The following is a 19,647-nucleotide window of genomic DNA, read 5'->3' as shown; positions in this document are numbered from 1 at the left end:
ATGCTCTTGAGCGCCCCGTGGAGTGACCTCCCAAGGTCCTGATGCCCGGGTCAGGCACAGCCAGCTTGGACCCAGCCCCCTGGGTGCCCGACCCCCACCCCGACACCATCCGTCCCAGGGATCACCCCCACCCCGACTTTACAGATGGAGGGACCAAACCCCAGAAAGAGGAAGGGGCGTTCTCCGGGACCCGGTTGCACAGGTGCTTCTGGGGGGCCGCCCCTCCCACCTCACCTGGGAGAGGGCACCCGTTTGCCTCTCAAGGACGCTGGGGTGCTTGGTGGAGGAGATGAGGGGCGGCGGGTTGGAGATGGTGGGTGGGCGTGGTAGGACGGGCCGGGCGCTGTCATGGAGGCCCAGGGGCAGCGGGTGACCTGCAGGGCACGTATCTGTCCATCACAGGGCCCCAGGAGCGGTCAGAGGCAGAGCCCCCAGGCCACTCCCCACCTCGTCCCTGTCCTGCCCAGGCGGGTGCCCGTCCATACGTGCCCCCACTGCTCCACCCGTCTCTGCCTGATGAGCCGTCTGCATCCTTGGTTCAGACAGCACTACCCCAGGGAAGTCTCCCTCCACGCCTCCCCCCTCCCAGGCCCTGGCCCAAGCCCCTCAACTCTCCCCCGACTCCTTAACTGGTCTCCCCGTTCCCCTGTTGCTCTCCAACAGTCCACTCCTCTCACAGGAACCAAAGGGATCTTTTTGCAAAGTCCACTAGTTCACATCCTCCCCTGCTATGAACCTCCTATGGCTCCCCACTGCTCCCACAGGGTAAGGCCTTAGCCTCTGACACAGCTTTCAGGTTCACCTGACCTGCACTTATAGGCTCCCCAGGCTCCCTGGGCCCCAAGCTTCTGCCATGACAGCCTGACTCAGTGTCTCAAGCTTCGCCTGCTCGCTCCTGCCTCCGGACCTTTGCACATGCTGTTCCCCCTGCCTGGCATGTCTTTCCCTGTTCTTCTCCTGGCTCTTTTGGCCACTCATCCTGCAGGATCAGCTCTGCTGAGGACGGCCTTTGCTGACATCACAGCCCTTACTGGCCCCTGGCTATGCCCCTTTCATTGCTGGTGGGGCCTGGCAGGGCTGGAGAGCCCAGGAAGGGTCTCGAATCCAGCCTGACTGTATTCGTAAATCAAAGCAGGCCCCCCCCCTCACGCTTTTCTCTCCACCTGCCCGTTGTGTACCTCAAGTCCATGGTGGAAGACAGAGCTCCCACTCTCAGCCTGCCCCTAACCGGCTCGAGCACCTCTCAGGTATCCCCAGCCCCAGGTGCTTCAATTGCAACCCTGTAGATTTCTCACGTCTCAGCGGAGCCCCCTTCTCCTTCACTGACCAGACCATCCCTCCCGCCAGGACCCTAAGGTCCTTCTGCGTGCAGTTCCGAGTCAGTGCACACAGCTGGCGCCCAATGACTGCACGCTGGCTGACTCGGCAAGGAGGCCAGGCTCGGGTGAACTACTCACCAGGCGGGGCGTAGGAGAAGGCCAAGGGGTCAGGGGCGTGCGGAGAGGCCTTGATCACCTCGCGAGGGGGCACGGGGAAGGGCAGGCCTGACGTCCAACACGAGGGATCCGTGGGCAGCTTCTGGCCCTCAGCCGCAAAGGCCGGGAAGAACACGGGCTTCTCTGCTGAGGGGCAAGGCAGGCAGTCAGCCACACTCGGCCAGCCCTCAGGCCCCCAGTCCTGGCTGCCCTGCTCAAACAAGACCCCCTGTGTCTTGCAGCGCCAGCCTCGGCCAGGGGAAGGTCCTGGCCAACAGTGATGGAGCCCCCCAAGTCTGCAGACCGGGCACCACGCTGACTCCTGTGATGTCCTGTCAAGCACGGATGTGCCTCAGGCTTGGGCTGGGCTTCTCGGCGGCCCCTGATTCCAGCGCTGGAATCCCACAGGCACTTGCCCGGCACCGGGTCAGCAAGGGGCCTGGACAAACCTCCAAACCAGGGGCGGCAGATGGTGGCACGGGGCCTGCCCACTGCCCGATTCTGTGTGTACACTTGTGCTGGAACGTCCACCCGTCTATTTATCATCTGCAGCAGAGCTGAGGAGTTGCGACAGAGACCGTCTGTCTGGCCCACAAAACCTAAAATATTTACTATCTGGCCCTTTCCAGAAGAGGCTCGCTGACCTCTTCAGATGACGAAGGCGGTCAGAACGGTTTGCCGTGATCCGCGTACATGTGCTCCCGCCAGCACAGCTACGGCCCGGATGCCCGGGATGACGGCGCACACACGTCAGCCCATGCGCCGAGCGTGTCCCACGTCCAGGGGCTGGGCTGGGCGTTTCGAAAGCGTGAACTCAACGAGCCTCCTTGCAGGCTCAGGAGAAAGAGAGCGGCCGGGCCCAGTGTGCTGAGAGGGACCGGAGTACGGACACATCGACGGACTTATCTAAGGTCACCAGCAAATATTTGGCCAAGTCAGGAATTGACCACTGAACCTCCCGGGCGCTGCAGACGGCGGAGGGAGCCCTCCCACGGGGGCTCCAACTAAGTGCTCTGCGTGGACTGACTCGGTTATCCTTGCAACACCCTTCAGGGAACGGACGAGGATTATCCCCAATTTGCAGATGGGAACACGGAGGCTCAGAGAGGTGAAGTCACCTGGTCAAAGGCCCACAGCCAGCAAGGGGAGCTCTGAGCCCAGGTAGATGGGCTGCAGGCTGTAACCTTCACCTTTGCCACACACACTGACCACAGGAAGGGGAGCAACGACTGGCCCTGGATTCTCAGGCCTGGGGACACAGCCGCAGACCCGGCCAAAGGCCAGGCCGTCTTCACGGTGTTCTCCCGCTGGCCACCCACTCTGCTGAAATCGGTCCTAAGCGCCAAACCTCTTCCTTGAGAATTGATGTCAGGCTAGAGGACCGATGGTGGCGAGGGCTGGGTACGGGGGGCGGGGGGGGCGGGCAGGGGAGTAGCCAGCTGGTTACAACTTGGGAATGCCTGGCCTGGGATGGGAATGGCAGGCAGGTGTCATCCCTCGGGCCACCTCCAGATGACAGAGGGAGGCTCTGAAGACGCAGCAAGGCGAGCAGGAGAGCACTGGCAGCATGAGAGCCGCCTGCTGTGGGCACAGCAGGTGGGGTGGAGGCGTGTGTGCTGCACTCCCTCCGCTCCTCTCCTGGGAGACTGAGCTCCCCCCGGACCTGTGCGCCTGCTGACGTGGGGAGCCCGCAGGAGGGGCCGCAGATGTGGGGAGTAACCCGGGGTGGGGATTCTCATGCTCAACCAACCCCCAGTGGGGGCGCCCCCACCCCCACCCCACCCAGGGCCTGCACCCGGCCCGGAAATTACGTGCACGCCCTGGACCTCGCTCGTCCAGCCACCCGTCCGCGCGCGTGCCTGGGCTCCTCTCTCCAGCTCAGCTCTGGCTGCCGTGGGAGGGGGCAGGGGCGGGGGGTGGCCTCCGGTGCTGGAAGGGAAATCTGGGGCCGGGCCAGGATGGGCCGGCGGCCGAGAGCTTGGAGAGACAACCTGTTCCTCCGGCTGGGCCCAGGGAGCCCGAGGGGTGGGCGGGCGGAGCAGCTCCACACAGGAGCCAGGCGGCAGGGGAGGCTCCTGAGAGACCAGAGAGGTCGGTCGTGCGAGGTGTCAAGTTCATGCATGTGCGTACGGGTACTAGCTGCAAGGCAGGCCATGGCACCTGACGCCAGGTGCCCCGGCTCCTGTGCGGAGCGATTCCAGGAAACGGCGCGGCCCTCCGCCGTGCCAACAGGCCGGATGCCAGGCTCAGAAAGCACAGGTGCTGGCTCACCTTCTCCCAGGACAGGGCCTGTGACCCCTCCCAGCGGGCCCTGCCTGGCCCCGTGTGGTGTCCAGCCACTCAAGTACGGCCCAGCCCGGCTCAGACCTGGCGCCGGCCAAGGCTGTTTGGGCCCCTGACACTGCCACGCAGCTATCCGCCCTGGGCTGGTGCCCCAGCCCTGGAATGTCCTTCCAGAGCCAGACCCCACATCTCACGCTGCACTCTCGCCCAGCGAACCCCAGCCCCACCATGGGGAGTCCCGGTCCCAGCGTGGGTGGCTGGCAGGGGCCCAGGAAGAGGCAGACGTTCCGCTTTCCACCCCACACGCGGGTTCATCAGCAGGTCCCAATGTTTGCCTCTGAAACAAAGTCCCAATGCCCCCCTTCATGGTCACCCGCACAGCCCAGCTGCCACCACCGCTGGCCGGGAAAAGCATCTGCCCACAACTCCCTGCCGCCCTTTCTCCTCAACAATGGCTGGAGAGGCAGAGAGAGAAGAGATCCTTCTAAAATAAAAATCAGATTGCCTGACCTCTCCCCAGTCCCCTACACACACACACACACACACACACACACACACACACCCTTAAAATTCCTCCAGCAAAGGCTTTTTCTGCACCCAAGACAAAATCCCCACAGTACCATGGCCTACGAGGCCCTACACAATCTGGTCCCCCATCTCCCTATCCCACCTCCTATCCTACCCCCTCCCCAGCCACCACGACCTCCCAGCAGCTCCGCCAACACACCAAGCTTGTTCCCACCCCAGGGCCTTTGCACGTGCCGTTCCCTATGCCTGAACGCCCTTCCCCCCGATCTTCCCACGACTGCCTTCTCCTCTTCACGGAGACCCTTCCCTGAGCCCCTCATCACTCATTCTGTTTTGTCTCTTTCGCTGCATGAACCAGCCTAAGGTCATCTTGCCTCCTTACGTGCCCCCTGTTTAACATCCTCTTGCAAAAGCAGCAACTCCTTGGAGCAGGGACTTCGTCCTGCCCACTGCCGAACCCCCGCTGCCTGGCACGGTGCTTGGCGATCGTGGGTGTCCAACCAATGTCCTGGCCCCCGTGGCCACAAGCTGGCCTGTGTGCCAGCCAGGATGCATGCCCGCCCGTGTGGGTGGCATCCGAGACTTCCTGCAGCAGGTGAAGGCGGCCGGCAGGGCGGGCTGATCAGCGGGGGAGTGTCTGGCAGGCCCTGTCACTGTGAAGTGTGGAGCTGGCCTCCTTCAGGGACAGCCCTGCCCTGTCTTCCGGCACACGGTACCACCTTCAGGGAGGCCCACGGCCGAGGGCCACCCGGCTTTCTAGAGAAGGTGGGACGCCGTGCCAGAGGCTGCCGGGGGTGGGCACGCAGGTGGCCCTGGCTGCCCACACCTGTCCCTGGGCTGCGTCGGTCAGGGAGGATGGTCTGGGGTCCTGCTGCCCTCAGACCCCTAGAGCAGCCTGCAGGAGAGCCTGGGCTAGCCCAGCGTGGGGGGAGCCTCTGGGGGGTCAGCCCCCAGTGCCTGAGACGTGCCAGGCTGGTCTGGGACGGGTGTCCCTTTGGGGCACAGGCTTGAGACTTCTTGGGTCCGGTTGGCGGGGGGGGCAGAGACAGAAGAGCCAGAGAACGAGAAGCCACGCCCCACCTGCCTCCAGACCTCGCACTTCACATGGTGACAACAAAGCCCGCCCGGCAGTTGCTGCAACGCAGCTGCTCGGGGAATCACCTCACTGGCTCCCCAGTGAACCCAGCGACCTCGGCCGGGAATAAGGTCAGGGTGAAAGCTGGAGGGGGGCAGTGCTTCCTGCCCAGGCCCCAGAGTGGCTGCCAGCCGGAGCTGAGCCTCATGGTTCTAGAAGCTCATGTGTGGACTGAATCACATGGAACCAGAAACTGAGCCCTAGACGTTGTTTTCGTACACGCACAGTGCTTTTGAAAATTTTGAGAAGTTGCCAATGTTGAGAAATTCGAAGATTTCACATGAAAAGATGGATTTCTAGCTTCTCGGGAAGAACAACCCCAGGCCTGTCTTACCACATGGCGACTCTCGACTGAGGCCAACATGCACCCACTTTAGAAAGAACGGGCGTCTCCAACTGCCCCGGTGCCCGCCCCCCACTGCCTCGCCCCACCATGTTGCGCTCATTTACTTGGCCTGTCGGGCCACTGCGGCCCTGGAGTCTGCAGGAGCTGCTCCGCACACGCAAAGGCCCCTTACGCCCACCCACCTGCCCCCCTCCCCTGTACTCCCTGGGCCCCCGGCACACACTTACCCTCCTTCTCAGCAGGGGGCACAGGGCTCCTGCTTTTGCCTCGAGGGCTGCTGCTGGGCTGCTGGGGGCTGTCGCTCTCCGGCTGCACGTGCTGCGGTGGCGGAGGAACAGGGGGCGCTGCGTCCTCCCGGGGGGGCTCGTGGGCTTTGGTGACCTGCTGAGGGAAGCCGGGAGGAGTGAGCATCTTCACAGCCCGTCCGTCCACAGGTCACAGAGATCAGGGAAAGCCCTCCAGGCCCCCTGCGTGGGACCAGCCTGGAAACTGAGGCCCAGGGGGAGGCAGCGACGTGCCCAAGGGCACGCGGCTTGAGGGCCAGGAGGGTAGGGCTTTGCGCAGAGTGTAGGGGGTGTGCCCGCCCATCCCAGCTGCCCGGCCGTGGATGGGGGAGTCCCCGTTACCCTCCCCACCAGCCCCCTCCCCCTTCCCCAAATCGCTCGGGGTCTCAGAGGGATCGGGACTGACCAGTGGGAGTGGACCCGGCCTCGGGGAGTGGGCAGCGTGGCTTGGCGCACCTCGTGCCCCTCACTCGGAAAGCCCTGCTCAGCTCAGAGCCTTCCAGACCAGAGCATTTGAAGGCCCGGCCCACCTCCTTGGAGAGGGACGGCTTTGGCCACGACTGAGCCATCACGAGTAAGGGGCACCTCTGAGGGTCCTCCTGCCGGGCCTGGGGAAGAATCTTCCAGCTCCCCTCCTTCCCCCAGCGAAGGGCCTCTCGGTAACTGCGGGGCGCCGCCCTCCGCTCCGAGGAGCCGTGACAGAGGGCTGCGGGAGCTTTCTGTGAGGTCTGGGCGCCCCTGGAGAACTGTCGGCGGGCGGGGTGGGGAGAGGGGCCAGGGCGGACACCTCGCCAGTCCCCCAGCCTCCGCGCCTGTCTCCATGGGGCTTTCCCCAGGGAACGGGAGACGCGGGTAGAGCCAGGCTGCAGGTGCCGGGGCCCCGCCTGCCCGGCCAGGTCTACCGTCCCCCCAACAGGAGGTGGCGGTCGCAGGGGCCCGGGACTCACAATCGGGGGGATGGCGGCCGCCCGTCGCTTCAGCTGCTTCAGGCCCAGCGGCTTCTGGGGCGAGGCATTGGTCCCGGCGTCGCTGGTCGCAGTGAGGAGGCTGGGCCGCGGCGACAGGAGCCTGCGGGGGAGACCAGCGTCAGGCCCGCGGGCTCCCGGCCTCCTGGCTCCAGCCTGGATGACGGGGCCGGAGGGGCTGCCAGAGAGAGGCGAAGGTCCAGGATCACGGGGCCCAGGAGCCTGGGGTCATGGTGGGGTCTCCACCCTCCCTCCTTCCTCTGGTCCAGGCAGGCCTCACAAGGGGCCAAGACCCCTCCCACCCCGGCCCAGAGGCCCAGCCAGGATCAAACACTCCTGAGACAGCCCAAGGCAAGGAAAGCCCCAGAGAAACCCACACTCAGGGCCCACACCACGCTCGGCCCTTTGGAAGCTGCCAGAAAGGCCAAGAATCAACCAGCTTAAGGCTTGGGGAGCTTGGGAGGTTCAGGGAGAATATCCGTCACCCAGATAGGAGAGGCTCAGGTACCAGGGTTAGGGCCTGGGGCGTGGCACTGAGAGGACCTTGCTTATTGGAGACCAGAATTGGGGAGCCCCCCACTCAGCCCAAATGCAACCTGAGATACTGGGAATCTCGCCTGCACACCGTTTGCTGGGGCGCTAAAGCGGGAGGTACAGGCTCTGCATGGAGGGGCTGGTCAGCGTGTATACGGCCCGCCCAGCAGCCCTAAGTGGGGCTGTGGTGCTCAGCAGGGCCTGCAGGTGCCTCGTTCTCTAAAGCAAGGTCACGTCTGTCTGATGCTGACATGCAGAATGGGGCAGCGCACCTGCACAGGGTGCATGGTGTGTGTGTCGGGGGGGTGGCGGAGTGGGGGGGCTGAAACACAGTGGGATGCCAGCGACAGGGTCACCCCAGTGTAGAGGTGCAGTGTCTGGGACACCGGAGCAAAGCCTGCCCTGGGGTGTGGTTCCAGAGCTGCTCACAGGTGTCACCTCCTTCAGGAAGTCTTCAGGGATTTCCAGAACTCGCCAGCACTGACCACAGTGTCCTGCCACAATCCCTGTCTGCCTCCCCAGCTGGAATGAGAGTCTCTAGGCCAGGAGCTGGGTCTGCTGCAGCCTCAGAACCCCTCACCCACCCACCGGGGCTGCCTGGCTCCGGCCCAGCTCTCGGTTCCCTCCTGTGACCCGCACTTGCTGAATACACAGCAGGCCTGGTGTTGTGCTTGGGGTGCGTGGTTGGAGACCCAGAATCCAATGTCTGCTTGCAGGGCGCCGGAGCTGGCTAGATGATCAAACGGGACACACAAAGGCATTGGCTGCGGGCTGGATTCAGCCAGAGGGCACAACGAAGGCCAGGCCCCCAAAGCCAGAGGGTCCTGTTGGTACAGCCCTTGGTGTGCACTGTGACCATCCTGGCTGATGCCACATGCAGACTGTAAGCACAGCCACTGCCTTCCAGGTAACATCCATGACCACCAGGACGCAGCTCACGCCACCCAGTGCTGGCTGCCGGACACCCAGCAAAGAGCAGAACACGGCTGCCTCCTACAGATGGAGCAGGACAGACGGGTGATGTGCAGCTGAGGTGCCCTCTGCTCTCTGCAGTGAGACCATGGCCTGTGACCGGGACCACAACCTGTGACAAGCCAGTCCCGAGGGCGCTAACCCCCGGCCGCATCTGCCACATACTCAGCTGAGCGGAGTCAGTCTCGGCGACGCCCACTGGCGCTGCCCATGGCATGCAGGTGGCGCCGGGCGCAGAGGTCGGCCTGACTTCTCTGTGCTCAGCTGGTCTCCACGGTCCTCCCGACCTGGCTCACCCCCCCCTGCCGTCCTCACCTCTCTCGACCTCTCCAGACCCTGCTCGCACTCTGAGGACCCCCTGAAGCCTCTCCTGCTGTGGCTGCCCGTCCTTGCTCCCCCGGACTCAGGCCCAGCCCCGTTTTGCCCACCACCCTCGGGCCAAGGCACCCTGACCAGGTCTGAGAACTGATGTTATCACCTGTCCTGCATTCCCCACCTCCAGCTTCAACTGTCACCAAACACCGCCCCACACACCCGTCGCAACACATTACCAATGTCCGTTTAAACCAACTTGCACCTGTAGACTTAAGTTTAAAAGGAATATACTGCAGCCGCTTTGGAAAACACTGGCAGTTCCTCAAAAGGTGGAACAGAGTCACCATAGGGTCCGGCAACTCCACTGCTGGGCATATACTCGAGAGAACGAAAACATGTATCCACACAAACACTCGTTCACACAAGATCACAGCAGCCACTATTCACAAGAGCCAAAAGGTGGAAACAACCCAAATGGCCCAAAACAGATGAATGGATAAACAAAATGTGATATATATATACACACACACACACACAACGGAATACTATTCAGCCACAAATGAGTGAAGGGCTGACACAGGCTACAACATGGATGAACCTCAGACACGACGCTGAGCGCAAGAAGCCAGTTGCAAAAGGCCACACACGGCATGGTTCCATTTCTATGAAATGCCCAGAAGAGGCAAGTCCATGGACACAGACAGAGAAGAGAGATTAGCGGACCGGGGGCTGCAGGTGGGGGATGAGCAATGACTGCTAATGGTCTGGGGTTTCTTTTTGGGGCAGTGAAAATGTTCTGGAATTAAGCAGTGGTGATGGTTACACAACTCTGTGAATGTACTAAGAGCCCTGAGCTGCACACTTCAATGGCTGAACTGTGTGGTTCGTGAATTATGTCTCAGTAAAGCTGTGACAAGGAAAACATAAAGAATATACTATTTGCCAGCCATGAAACCAAGAGTTCGTTATAGTAACTGTACTCTTTCTACAAACAATAAAGTAATAATGTTATACTATTATTTGCCATATAAATTACTCTAAAATGCAGATTTTAAAGTTAAAATATAAACTTTCATATTTTTGTAAATATAATTTTATAGGGACACAAAATATGCTTTTATGATACATATAAAATAAGCAAAGTGTCTGTGTCTCACTCTGTCAGCGAACTAGGACCTCCTACTCAGACCTGTGTCCTGCCTCGGTTTCCCGGTGGCTTCTCGTCCAGACAGGGGGCAGTCAGATTGGAGGGGGCAGGGGTCGCCCCTCGAATGCTCTCAGCAGGCACCAGCTGGGGGGGTGGGTACGAGCACAGAGGTCCAGACCCCTCAGGATTTCCTGAATCCCCCCTAACCCTCACCCAGCAAGGCAGGAGCTCAGTGGGGACTGCGGCCATGGGCACAGCACTTCACAGTTGACGAGATGACAGCCTGACAGCTCACGGTAAAGAGGGCGGCATCCGGGGCTTCCCTGGTGGCTCAGTGGTTGAGAGTCCGCCTGCCGATGCAGGGGACATGGGTTCGTGCCCCGGTCCGGGAAGATCCCACGTGCCGCGGAGCGGCCAGGCCCGTGAGCCATGGCCGCTGAGCCTGCGCTCCGCAACGGGAGAGGCCACGACGGTGAGAGGCCCGCGTACCGCAAAAAAAAAAAAAAAAAAAAAGAGGGCGGCATCCAAGAACAACGGTCTGGATTCAGGTCCTCAACAAGCCCAAGGGTCCTGAGCTCCCCCCACTGGGGAGCGGGAAGATGCCTGGTGCTCACGTGGCCCCCAACCCCCTCATCCCACGTCCACGGTGGGCGAGCACCACCTCCAGGGGCCTCCTCGTGGCAGCGCCCTCCCTCTGTTCTCTTTCCTTTGTCTTCTTGGAAGACAGGGCTTTTATTTTCCTCCCTGGAGGCCTGGGCAGGGTAGGGGCTCTCAGAGCCTGGCACTGTGCACATGACCCGGGACAGGCGGGGGAAGCCAGCAACTTGGCCGAGAGCAGCCAGGGTCCCGCCCACCACCCCGTATTCAGGGCTCTGGCTCCCAGTTCAAATCCCACCTTTGGCCGTATGACTTAACCAGCTGTGCCTCACCCAGTTTCCCCTCATCCGTAAAATGGGTATGAGAACAGTGGCTCCCTCCGAGGACTGTCCTGTGGGTGGAACACAGGAAGCCCCGAGAACGGCGCCTGGCGCTGAGCGGCTCGGGCACCTTCCCATTCCTGTGGTTTTTCTTCCCACCCTGGAAGACCAGGGCTGGGGGAGGGGAGGGGCCACAGGGGACTCTGGGTCCTGCAGCAGTAGCCCCCTCTCTGCTGAGCCCCCTTTCCCCAGCTTCTCGTTATCGCTTTGCTGGGATAGGTGTCCACACAGACGAAGTCATGTTACTCCCCTGTGCTCCCAGGATAAAAGTGCACTCCTTACCTCGACCCCTGGGGCCCTGTGGAGCCAGGTCGGGCCAGGTCCCTGCCCACCTCTGTGGCCTCCTCTCCTGCCTTCCCCTCTTCCCTTCACTTGCTCCACACTCAGCCACAGGCCTCTTTGCTGTCTACTGAACATAAGCTCATGTGGCCACAGGACCTTTGAACTGGCTGTTCCCACTGCTGGCTTTCCCTCCATGTCTCACACTACGTGTTCTGATCATCCTTCAATGTCACCTCCTCAGACAGGCCTCCCTGACTGCCCCTCCCGCTGCCCCCACCCCCAATCTCTCCATCATCCACTTATCACACGAGCATTCCCTTTATTCCATTACTGTTCCAGTTCCGTACTAGTCGCTCTCACTAAAATGTAAGCTCCCTGGAGCCAGGACCTCGTCTGTCCTGTTCCCGGCACCCCTTGAGCCCAGAATGGCACACACTGGTGCCCAGTTAATCATTTATGGAATAAAGAAATAGAGGAGAAATTGCTGTTACATTCTTTCAAAGTTCCAGGGGCTCAGCAGAAGAAGCCGCCTTCCAGCCTCCTCCTGGGGTGACCTGTGCGGGCAGCCTGAAGCGGCTGCAAAGGAGGGCAGCTCCAAAGTGCCAGGCTGGCTCGTAACTCCATTATCCTGACAAGAAGCCCATAAGCCGGGATACCCACACCCATCTTATACGTGAAAACGCTGAGGTCCAGAGAAAGGACTTTCAGAAGGCCCAGCCCTGCCGGCAAGTGCCCAGGCACCTTCTCTGGGAAGTGGAACAGGCGGGGCCCGCCAAGCTCAAGGCTCTGCAATCAAAGCCAGTGTCTCTGGCTGTGGGCCAAGAAGACTCCCAGGTGGAGCCGCCTGGCAGAGAGTGAGGGAGAGTAAAAGCAGGATATGATCTTCCCTCCCCAAGTCGTCCGGGCACGGGCCAGAACGAGATGCATCTTGTGTCTGTCCAGGGACGCCCAGTTCACTGCGCCGGGACTGCCAGGCGGGAGGGAGGGCTGTGGGCAGGAGGCCAGGACCGGGGGTCGCCTGGGGGCCCACCCATCCCACCGGCCCTCCCGGGAGGCGCTGGCTGCCAGGGCGCGCTCTGACGCGAGATCGCCTGCGTCCTCCGGCGCCTGCCCGGCCCTGTGTGGCTGTGGCCCGGGAGGGAAGAGGTCAGGAGGCTGGCCTGAGTCCAGCCTCACCCTGGGGCCGGGGGAATGGCCTCGGTCACAGAGGGCGTGACAAACCAGGTGTCCTGACTCCCAGCCCAGGGCCCCTGCTCCCGAGGGATCGAATGCTGGCCACTCAGGCAGGAAGAGTGGATGGAAGCCAGACCCAGCTCGGGGAGGGAAGGACACGTCCCTGGGTGGGGCTGGGGTGGGGTGGCCGCTGAAAGTAGGCTGCGGGGCTTCAGGCCTGGCCCGAGAGGTGCGGGCGGGCTGTCGGGACCCAGGCCAAGCGGCCGAGCCGTCCAGCCCGTCAGGCCGTGTGCACCCGAAACACAGACTCCGGGAGGCCGCTTATCAGCGTGGCTGTCCCATGAGCTCAGCGCTCTCCCCACTAAGAGCAGAAACATGTGTCTCCATGACTCTGTCCCCGCGGCCAGCAGGAGTGGGGTGGGGAGCCGCCCGCCCTGACCCCATTACCCAGGCGCAAAGAGTGAGCCGAGTGGCCAGACCCTGGCCCAGGGCCCTCCCGGGCAGACCGAGCCGCCACGAGCACTGTTTCCCAAGCTGCGCCCTCTGGGCAGGAAGCTCAGGGCCTCTGCGCCCTCAGAAACCTGTTGTCCAGGCCTTTGCTTATCAAAGGGCCACACAAGCGGGGTGAGGGTCCCGCCAGGGACCCCCGGACGCAGGAGGCAGAGGAAGACGTGGCTCACCGGCTTTTGTGGACCACGTGGGGACCCAGAGAGCTCTGACCAAGTAAGTCCTCGTTTCATACGAAACGTTCTAGAAGTTGCCGTTTTCGCACGCCCCGAGGTGAACTGTGGGGCAGAGGAAACGGCTCCTGGGGAACAGGTCGGGTTTGAAAGTCAGATTTTCCTCCCTCTCGTGCCGCCCAGAACTTTTCCGAGAGACGTGAGGAGAGAAAACAGACTGCACTGTTTTCAGTCAAAATAAAACGGGCCGGCCTGCCTCGCTGAATTCTTCAAGCCGCCCAGACGTGAGCTGGAGCGGATCTCCGCAGCTCTGCCCTCCGCTGCCCACGTTTGGCCCTAAGTGGGGTGTACGAGCTTTGCTTCTCGTCGGGGGTCTCGGGGACCCTCCGCGGGCAGAAGAGGAACCAGCAAGGATCCCGGGATCTGCCACTTTCCCCCGTGTCCACCGCCACCAGCCTCACCGGCCCCTGGGACACGGCTGCTGCCACCTTCCAACCTGTACGTATCCCTGTGCCCCTGTGGCCCCCGTTAACCCCCCGCTCCCTCCCAACACACTGAGGCAGACATACCCCAACTCTCTCAGGCTCTCTCCCTCTGAGGGCAAAATGCAGCCGCCCACCCAGCCAGAAGGGTTGCACGAGGTGGGCTGGTCTGCTGACCCTGCCTCTTTCCAAGCTGCCCCCCCACCCCCCGCCCCGCTCCGCCACTCAGGGCCTGGATCACGCAGGCTCAGCCCCACCCCGGGGCTTTTGCACTTGCTGTTCCCACTGTGTTGAGGGGAGACTTGCGTCCCCCACAATACGTTCACGTCCAAACAGCCAAGTACCTGTGAACGTGAACGTCTTGGGAAACAGGCTCTTTGCAGATGTGACCAAGTTAAGATGAGGTCCTTAGGGGGGACCCTCATCCAGTGGACTGGTGTCCTTAGAGCACAAGGGCAATTAGGGCACACAGACGCACAGGGAGGACGTCACGGGACCACGGAGCGACGTGTCTACGAGCCAAGAACCGCCGGCGCCACCGAGGCAGGAAGGAGCCTTCGCGAGGCACGGCCCTGCCCACGCTCTGACTGGGGGGCGGTCCTCTGCGGCGGCGGCTCTGGACGCTAACCCACGCTGCCCAGCACGCCGTCCCCTGGCCCTCCCTGTGGCTCCTCCTTCCCCGTCCGGGCTCAGCTCAGAGGCCACCGCTGAGGGGGACCAAGCCCCCGACGCTGCCCTCTCCCACCACGGAGCTCCTGCGTCCGGACCACTCAGTGGCGGCCTCCCCTCCCTCCGAGGGCAGGCGTGGACGTGGCCTCATGCGCTGCCGTCTCGGTACACAGATGGCGATCAGTAAGCGTGTACGGAGGGAGACGACGGAGCCACCAGCCGGGCAGCCCACAGAGGGAGACGACGAAGCCGCCAGCCGGCCAAGCCGCCAGCCGGGCAGCCCACTCACCTGTTCTTGTCGCCGCCCTCGGGCTCGTCGACCTCGTCGGCACTGCAGGTGGCGCTGGAGTCGCTGTCCTGGGGGGCGCTCGAGCCCTTGGCCGCGGGGCCTTTGCCCCCAGGGCCGCCGCCCTCCTTCTTCTCCACCTTGGGCGCCCCCTCGGGCGTGGCCTCGGCTGCGGCCTCCGCGCCCCCCTTGGCCTTGTCGGGCCCCTCCTCGGCGGCCTCCTCCTCGCGCTCGCTCTTGATGGGCTCCGAGGGGGCCGCCTCGCCGGGCTCCTCTGTCTTGCCCACGTCAGCTGCCAGCTCTTGGGCCGCAGGGGGCTTCTGCTCCTCTCCCTCTTCAGCCGAGGGGGCGGCTGCGGCCTCTTCCTCCTTCTCCTCCTTGGGCACCACAGCAGGGGCCGCGGCAGGTGAGGCGGGCGCCGGCGGGGTCGTGGGTGGGCAGGCGGCTTCGGGGGCCGGGGTGGGCTCGCTGGGGGCCGGGGCGTCCTCGGGAGGCGGGCTGGGGGGCTCAGGAGGTGGCGCATCGGCGCCCGGGGTGGGCGGGGGCTTGGGCCCGCTCTGCGCGGTGTCCTTGGCGGCCTCGGTGCGGGGCGACGGGATGCTCTCGGTGTCGGAGCTGTTGTTGACGGTGGCTGTGCGGGGACAGTGAAGATGGAGTGAGCGGTGCCGGGGGCTCAGGGTGGAGGCAGGCCCGGCCCTCCCCACGGCCCCCCGACAGCCCCGACTGCACGCCCTGGCTCCAGGCAGGAGCTCAGGGCGCTGTGACCCCATCGCTTGACACCACGCAGCCCTAAGGCTCCCACACGCCTGGGCAGCGCCCCCGCCGGCCCCTCCCAGTGCCCTGTCCTCCTCTGGCCGCCCTCTCCACCTGCTGACCCAGGAGCCCAGCAACCTGTTAACTTCCAACCCCCCGGTGGGCGGCCCGCACCCCACAGAGTCAGGCTGGGGGCGGCCAGGGCTGCAGGCCTTTGTTTTGGGGTCTCCTTTTTCTCATCTGGGCTGCAAACCCTGGTTCTGCCCCGGCTGGTGGCCTGGCCGTGGTAACACCGGTGGCCTCCCAGCCTTGCTTTCCCCATCTGTAGGGTGGGGAGAACAGTTCCCACCCCACAGGGGCTGTGACAGCACAGGGTGACACCTGGTAACTGTCTGCTGTCGTTATCACCCCTGCTGTCATCATAACACGATGACATAAAATGGGCCAGTGAACTCGAAGGAGCCCCCGGGGAAAGGGTCCACACCGACTGCATCCCCCAGCCATTTCCCACAGGGCTGGTACACAGCAGGGGCACAATACGTATCGATCGAATGACTGAACGTGCATACAGGTGAAGGGAGAGGGGACCTCAGCTCCAGGCAGGCCTGGCTCTTTGGGCTTTAACAACCGCTCCTGTCACTTCCTGGGTTTCAATTTTCCCCATTTTCTACAAAATGGGCACATCCGAAACCCCCCTCCTCCCCACTTCCTGTTGGGGAAATCAAACTGGGTAAGCGTCGCAGGTGAACACACTAATGAAAAATCAACCAAGCAGTCAAGCCAGCACACTAATCTGCACGACTGAGCCTGGGAATGGCATGGGGAAGAGACACTGCGCGGAGGAGGGGGCACAGAGGTGGCGGCAGCACAAATGGTGGTGCTCACAGGCAGAGACGTGCTCACAGAGGTGGGGCCCCTCATAGAGAAAAGGCCCCCTTGGGATGCCCCCCGCCCTGGTCAGGCCCTACCCCCGCCCCCAACGGCCAGCTGGCCACATTCGTACCTGGGCCACTGCATTCCCCTCTGGGTACCTCGTTCCCAGAGGCGTGTAAGGCTGGAAGGAAGTGAGAGAAGGGTTAGAAGCGAGGTGACATGAGCAGCAGGTGGGGTGGGAGGTTGGGTGGCCAGGCAGGGCTGGGAAAGGGGCCCAGGGCCCAGCAGGCAGCAGGAGGACCTACAGCCCTGTCCCAAGAGCCCTCACCCCTGAACACTCCTGGGTGCCCTTGGACAAGTCACTGGCTCCAGGGTCCTGGGGTGGGAGGTGCTGGCCTCAGAGGTGGGCAGGGCTGGGGGAGAGGCCCTTGGGGCTGCCCAGCCCCGTCTCACCCCTCAGACGCAGAGTCGGGTCAGCAGGGGTTGCTGGTGCCCTGCACAAACGCCTCCCTCAGCTTTCACTGCCTCCAGACCTCCGGCCTCTCCCACTTTAAGGCTCAGAGCAAAGGCCATCCCTTCCAGAAATAATAATCCCAACAGGAGCAACACAGGGCTCGCTCGGTGGGTGCTGGGCTCCGGGCAAAGCTCTTCACACACACGACTCATCTCACCCTCAATAACCTCTAAGTTGGCGGTGATCACCATTCTCCTTTTCAGATGAGAAAACAGAGAGGTTGAGTCACTTGCCCCAGGCCATACTGCGTGGAGGCAGGAGGGGGTTGACCCCAACATCCTGTGTCCCTAACCACCCGTTCCTGCCCCTGCCTTCTGACTCCGGCAATGTCAGTCCCTCCTTTCACGTCATCAGACCACAGGATGGAGGGGGCCAGCGCTGAGGTCCCCTGGATACGTGGTTTCGCCCCAGAGTCCGTGTGCTCATCTACAAAGAGGGCGGTTCACGCCTGGCTCTCTCCCTTACCCAGAGGCTTGTCTGTCTCTGTCAGGGGTTCTCAGACCCGAGAGAGCCTGAGGGCCATGAAGACTCACATGGCTGGGCCCACGCCCAAAACGTTTCTCACTCAGTAGGTCCAGGTGGGGCCTGAGAATCAGCACTCCAGACAAGTTTGAATCCTGGTCCCCAAACAGGCCAACTGGTTACCTCGGGTAACCTCTCTGTGCCTCAGTGACCTCATCTGTAAAATGGGGTGATGACAGCACCCACTGGCCTGTTGTGACAATTAAAGGAAATAACTCAAGGCTGTTGCTCTTATGACCACAATCTTTACTAGGGACACTACGGGGCCAAATGGATCACTCCTCCCTCCCCTGGATTCACCTCCCCCCTAGATACGACAAGGCACTTGCTGCCTGCCCCGTGCAGGGAGGGGTCTGCAGTGCAGTTGGGGCTGGCGGGGTATTCCAGAAGGTTCCATCGTGGTGACCTCAGGCCCTAACCCAGAACCTACCTCACTTCCCCTATCCTGGTCACAGGGACAGAGTTACGCAGCGAATGCCGGCTGGACTGGCAGATTCCAAGTCCACCAGCTACGTGACACCCCATGTGAGTGATTCTCCTCTCCCTGGGCCTTGGTTTCCTCATCTGTAAGATGGGAACATCACCCTGTGCCTTTGGGCAGGATCTTCTAAACTGCCTCCTTGATGTGCACAGAGCCATCAGGTGGTCACAGAAGCCTTGGATTCAGCCAGATCAGCACCCCCGCCCCACTACCCAGCAGAGAATGCCTCTCTCCCCATCCTCGATAGACTGTGTGAACCCTACAAGTGACAGGGAGCTCACCACCGCACAGTTCTCTTACTGGGCAGCGCCTGTTCTGCTTTTAATGCTGAGCCGAAGACTGGCTTCCTCTAACTTTCCCACCAAGCCTGCCTCCTGCCCGGATGGATATTTAATGAGGGGATTGGGTTTCTGCTCCCTAGGCTCCCTTTTCCTGGCTACAGACACAAGACCCAGAATGCACAGAGCAGAGGGGTCTGGAGCCTCCCATCAGACACTGGTCAGGCCTCTGGTCAACTCGGGCCAGAAAGACCCAAGGCTGGCAAGGAGGCCAGACTCACCCCCCAAGGTCCATCCCCAGGGTAAGACAGTAATAACCAAATGGCTTGATTCTCCATTTTCAACCAGGAAGCAGGATTCAGGCTGGTGAATACACTGCGGGCTGGTATAGCCTGAGTTTATTTGCATGTCTTGTTCACGGAGCCAGGGGGTGATTCACACTTTCCTCACACGCTGGCAGAAGTTAGGGAGTTTAAATGCAGAGACAGGCAGATAGGAGGGACAGGAAGGAACCCTGGCACGGACAGGAGGAGAAAAGGTTCCCTTCACCAAGAACTTGAGGCCCCGCTGGGGAGCTCTGGCCGGGGAGATGGCGGAAGGAGAGGCAGAGACATTCAGCTACGCGGGGGTTGGGGTCTTCAGGGGTGTCATGCCTTGAGGACTGGTGTAGACCAAGGAAAAGGGAGAGGGGGCGGGGGCCAAAGGCAGACTGATCAGTGACCAGGGGTGCAAGCCTGGTGTCGGGCAGCCTGGTGTAACTCCCGAGTTTACAAACACTGATTACACAGCGGAGACGCAGTTTACGTGGGGGCCGGGCTCTGAAGTTAGGCCACCATCTCGTGCAGTCAGAAATCCCCCTTTTGAGAAGTGGGCCAAACGGCCGGTGCAATTTAAATGACTGATTCTCGCTCTCTCTAGCAGCCCTCACCTGGTGGGAGAATTCATCTAAGATCAGGGTAGACGATGCATCTGTGTGATACCTGGGGTGCCTGGAGTAACTGCCCTGAGCCTCAGCGCCCACTGACAGAAAGCGGGGGCTGTGCAGTTTATCATCCAAATCGAGGCACTCGGGAGTAAAATGAAGCCTAATTATATCACTTCTGAATACTTACCGACCAACGGTATTGGCTGTACTTATACTAGTCAACTTGTAAAATAATATTTCAGGTCAAAAAACTATTTTCAGGGACTTCCCCGGCCATCCAGTGGTTAAGACTCTGCACTTCCACTGCAGTGGGCGCGGGTTCGATTCCTGGTCGGGGAACTAAGATCCCGCATGCAGCACAGTGTGGTTAAAAAAATTAAAAAAAAACCATTTTCAAAAATAAACTTTCTTTTTCTAAAATGTGACACCAGAGGTGCTGGGCAAGGTCATAGGCGTCACCAGAGCTGGATGTGACCTGGACGTGTAAGGTCACCAAGCACAAGACTGAACTCACAGGGGTCAGGAGGATTGAATGGACAAGTGTCCTGTGGGCGCAGAGATGCCGATTACCATTATTATTGTTGCCACTGTCACCATCATTATCACTGTCATTTTCACCGTCATCACCACCACCATCATCATCACCACCACCATCACCACCATCATCACCATCATCACCACCATCACCACCATCATCATCACCACCATCATCACCACCACCATCACCATCATCACCACCATCACCACCACCATCACCATCATCACCAC

The 19,647-nt window shown here is 61.6% G+C and overlaps 1 protein-coding gene across 22 annotated transcripts in view; it reads right to left on the bottom strand.

Annotated features, from left to right (window-relative positions):
* NCOR2 (nuclear receptor corepressor 2) overlaps nucleotides 1-19,647 on the bottom strand; it is a 222,235-nt gene that overhangs the window by 28,839 nt on the left and 173,749 nt on the right. For 12 of the 22 annotated variants that reach the window (XM_082667548.1, XM_082667559.1, XM_082667555.1 and 9 more), the window contains 6 exons: nucleotides 16,290-16,340; nucleotides 14,537-15,164; nucleotides 6,999-7,119; nucleotides 5,995-6,151; nucleotides 1,458-1,622; nucleotides 235-374 (listed from right to left, as the gene is read on the bottom strand). In XM_082667548.1, coding sequence (XP_082523674.1) covers nucleotides 235-374; nucleotides 1,458-1,622; nucleotides 5,995-6,151; nucleotides 6,999-7,119; nucleotides 14,537-15,164; nucleotides 16,290-16,340 — 1,262 coding nt within the window. The remainder of the gene's footprint in view (nucleotides 1-234; nucleotides 375-1,457; nucleotides 1,623-5,994; nucleotides 6,152-6,998; nucleotides 7,120-14,536; nucleotides 15,165-16,289; nucleotides 16,341-19,647) is intronic. The other 10 variants (XM_082667549.1, XM_082667560.1, XM_082667550.1 and 7 more) reach the window with 3 other exon arrangements.

This window comes from Grampus griseus (genome assembly GCF_964374135.1).
Source record: "Grampus griseus genome assembly, chromosome: 12".
In the NCBI taxonomy this organism is placed as follows: domain Eukaryota; kingdom Metazoa; phylum Chordata; class Mammalia; order Artiodactyla; family Delphinidae; genus Grampus; species Grampus griseus.
This window is presented reverse-complemented; position numbering and strand designations above follow the sequence as displayed.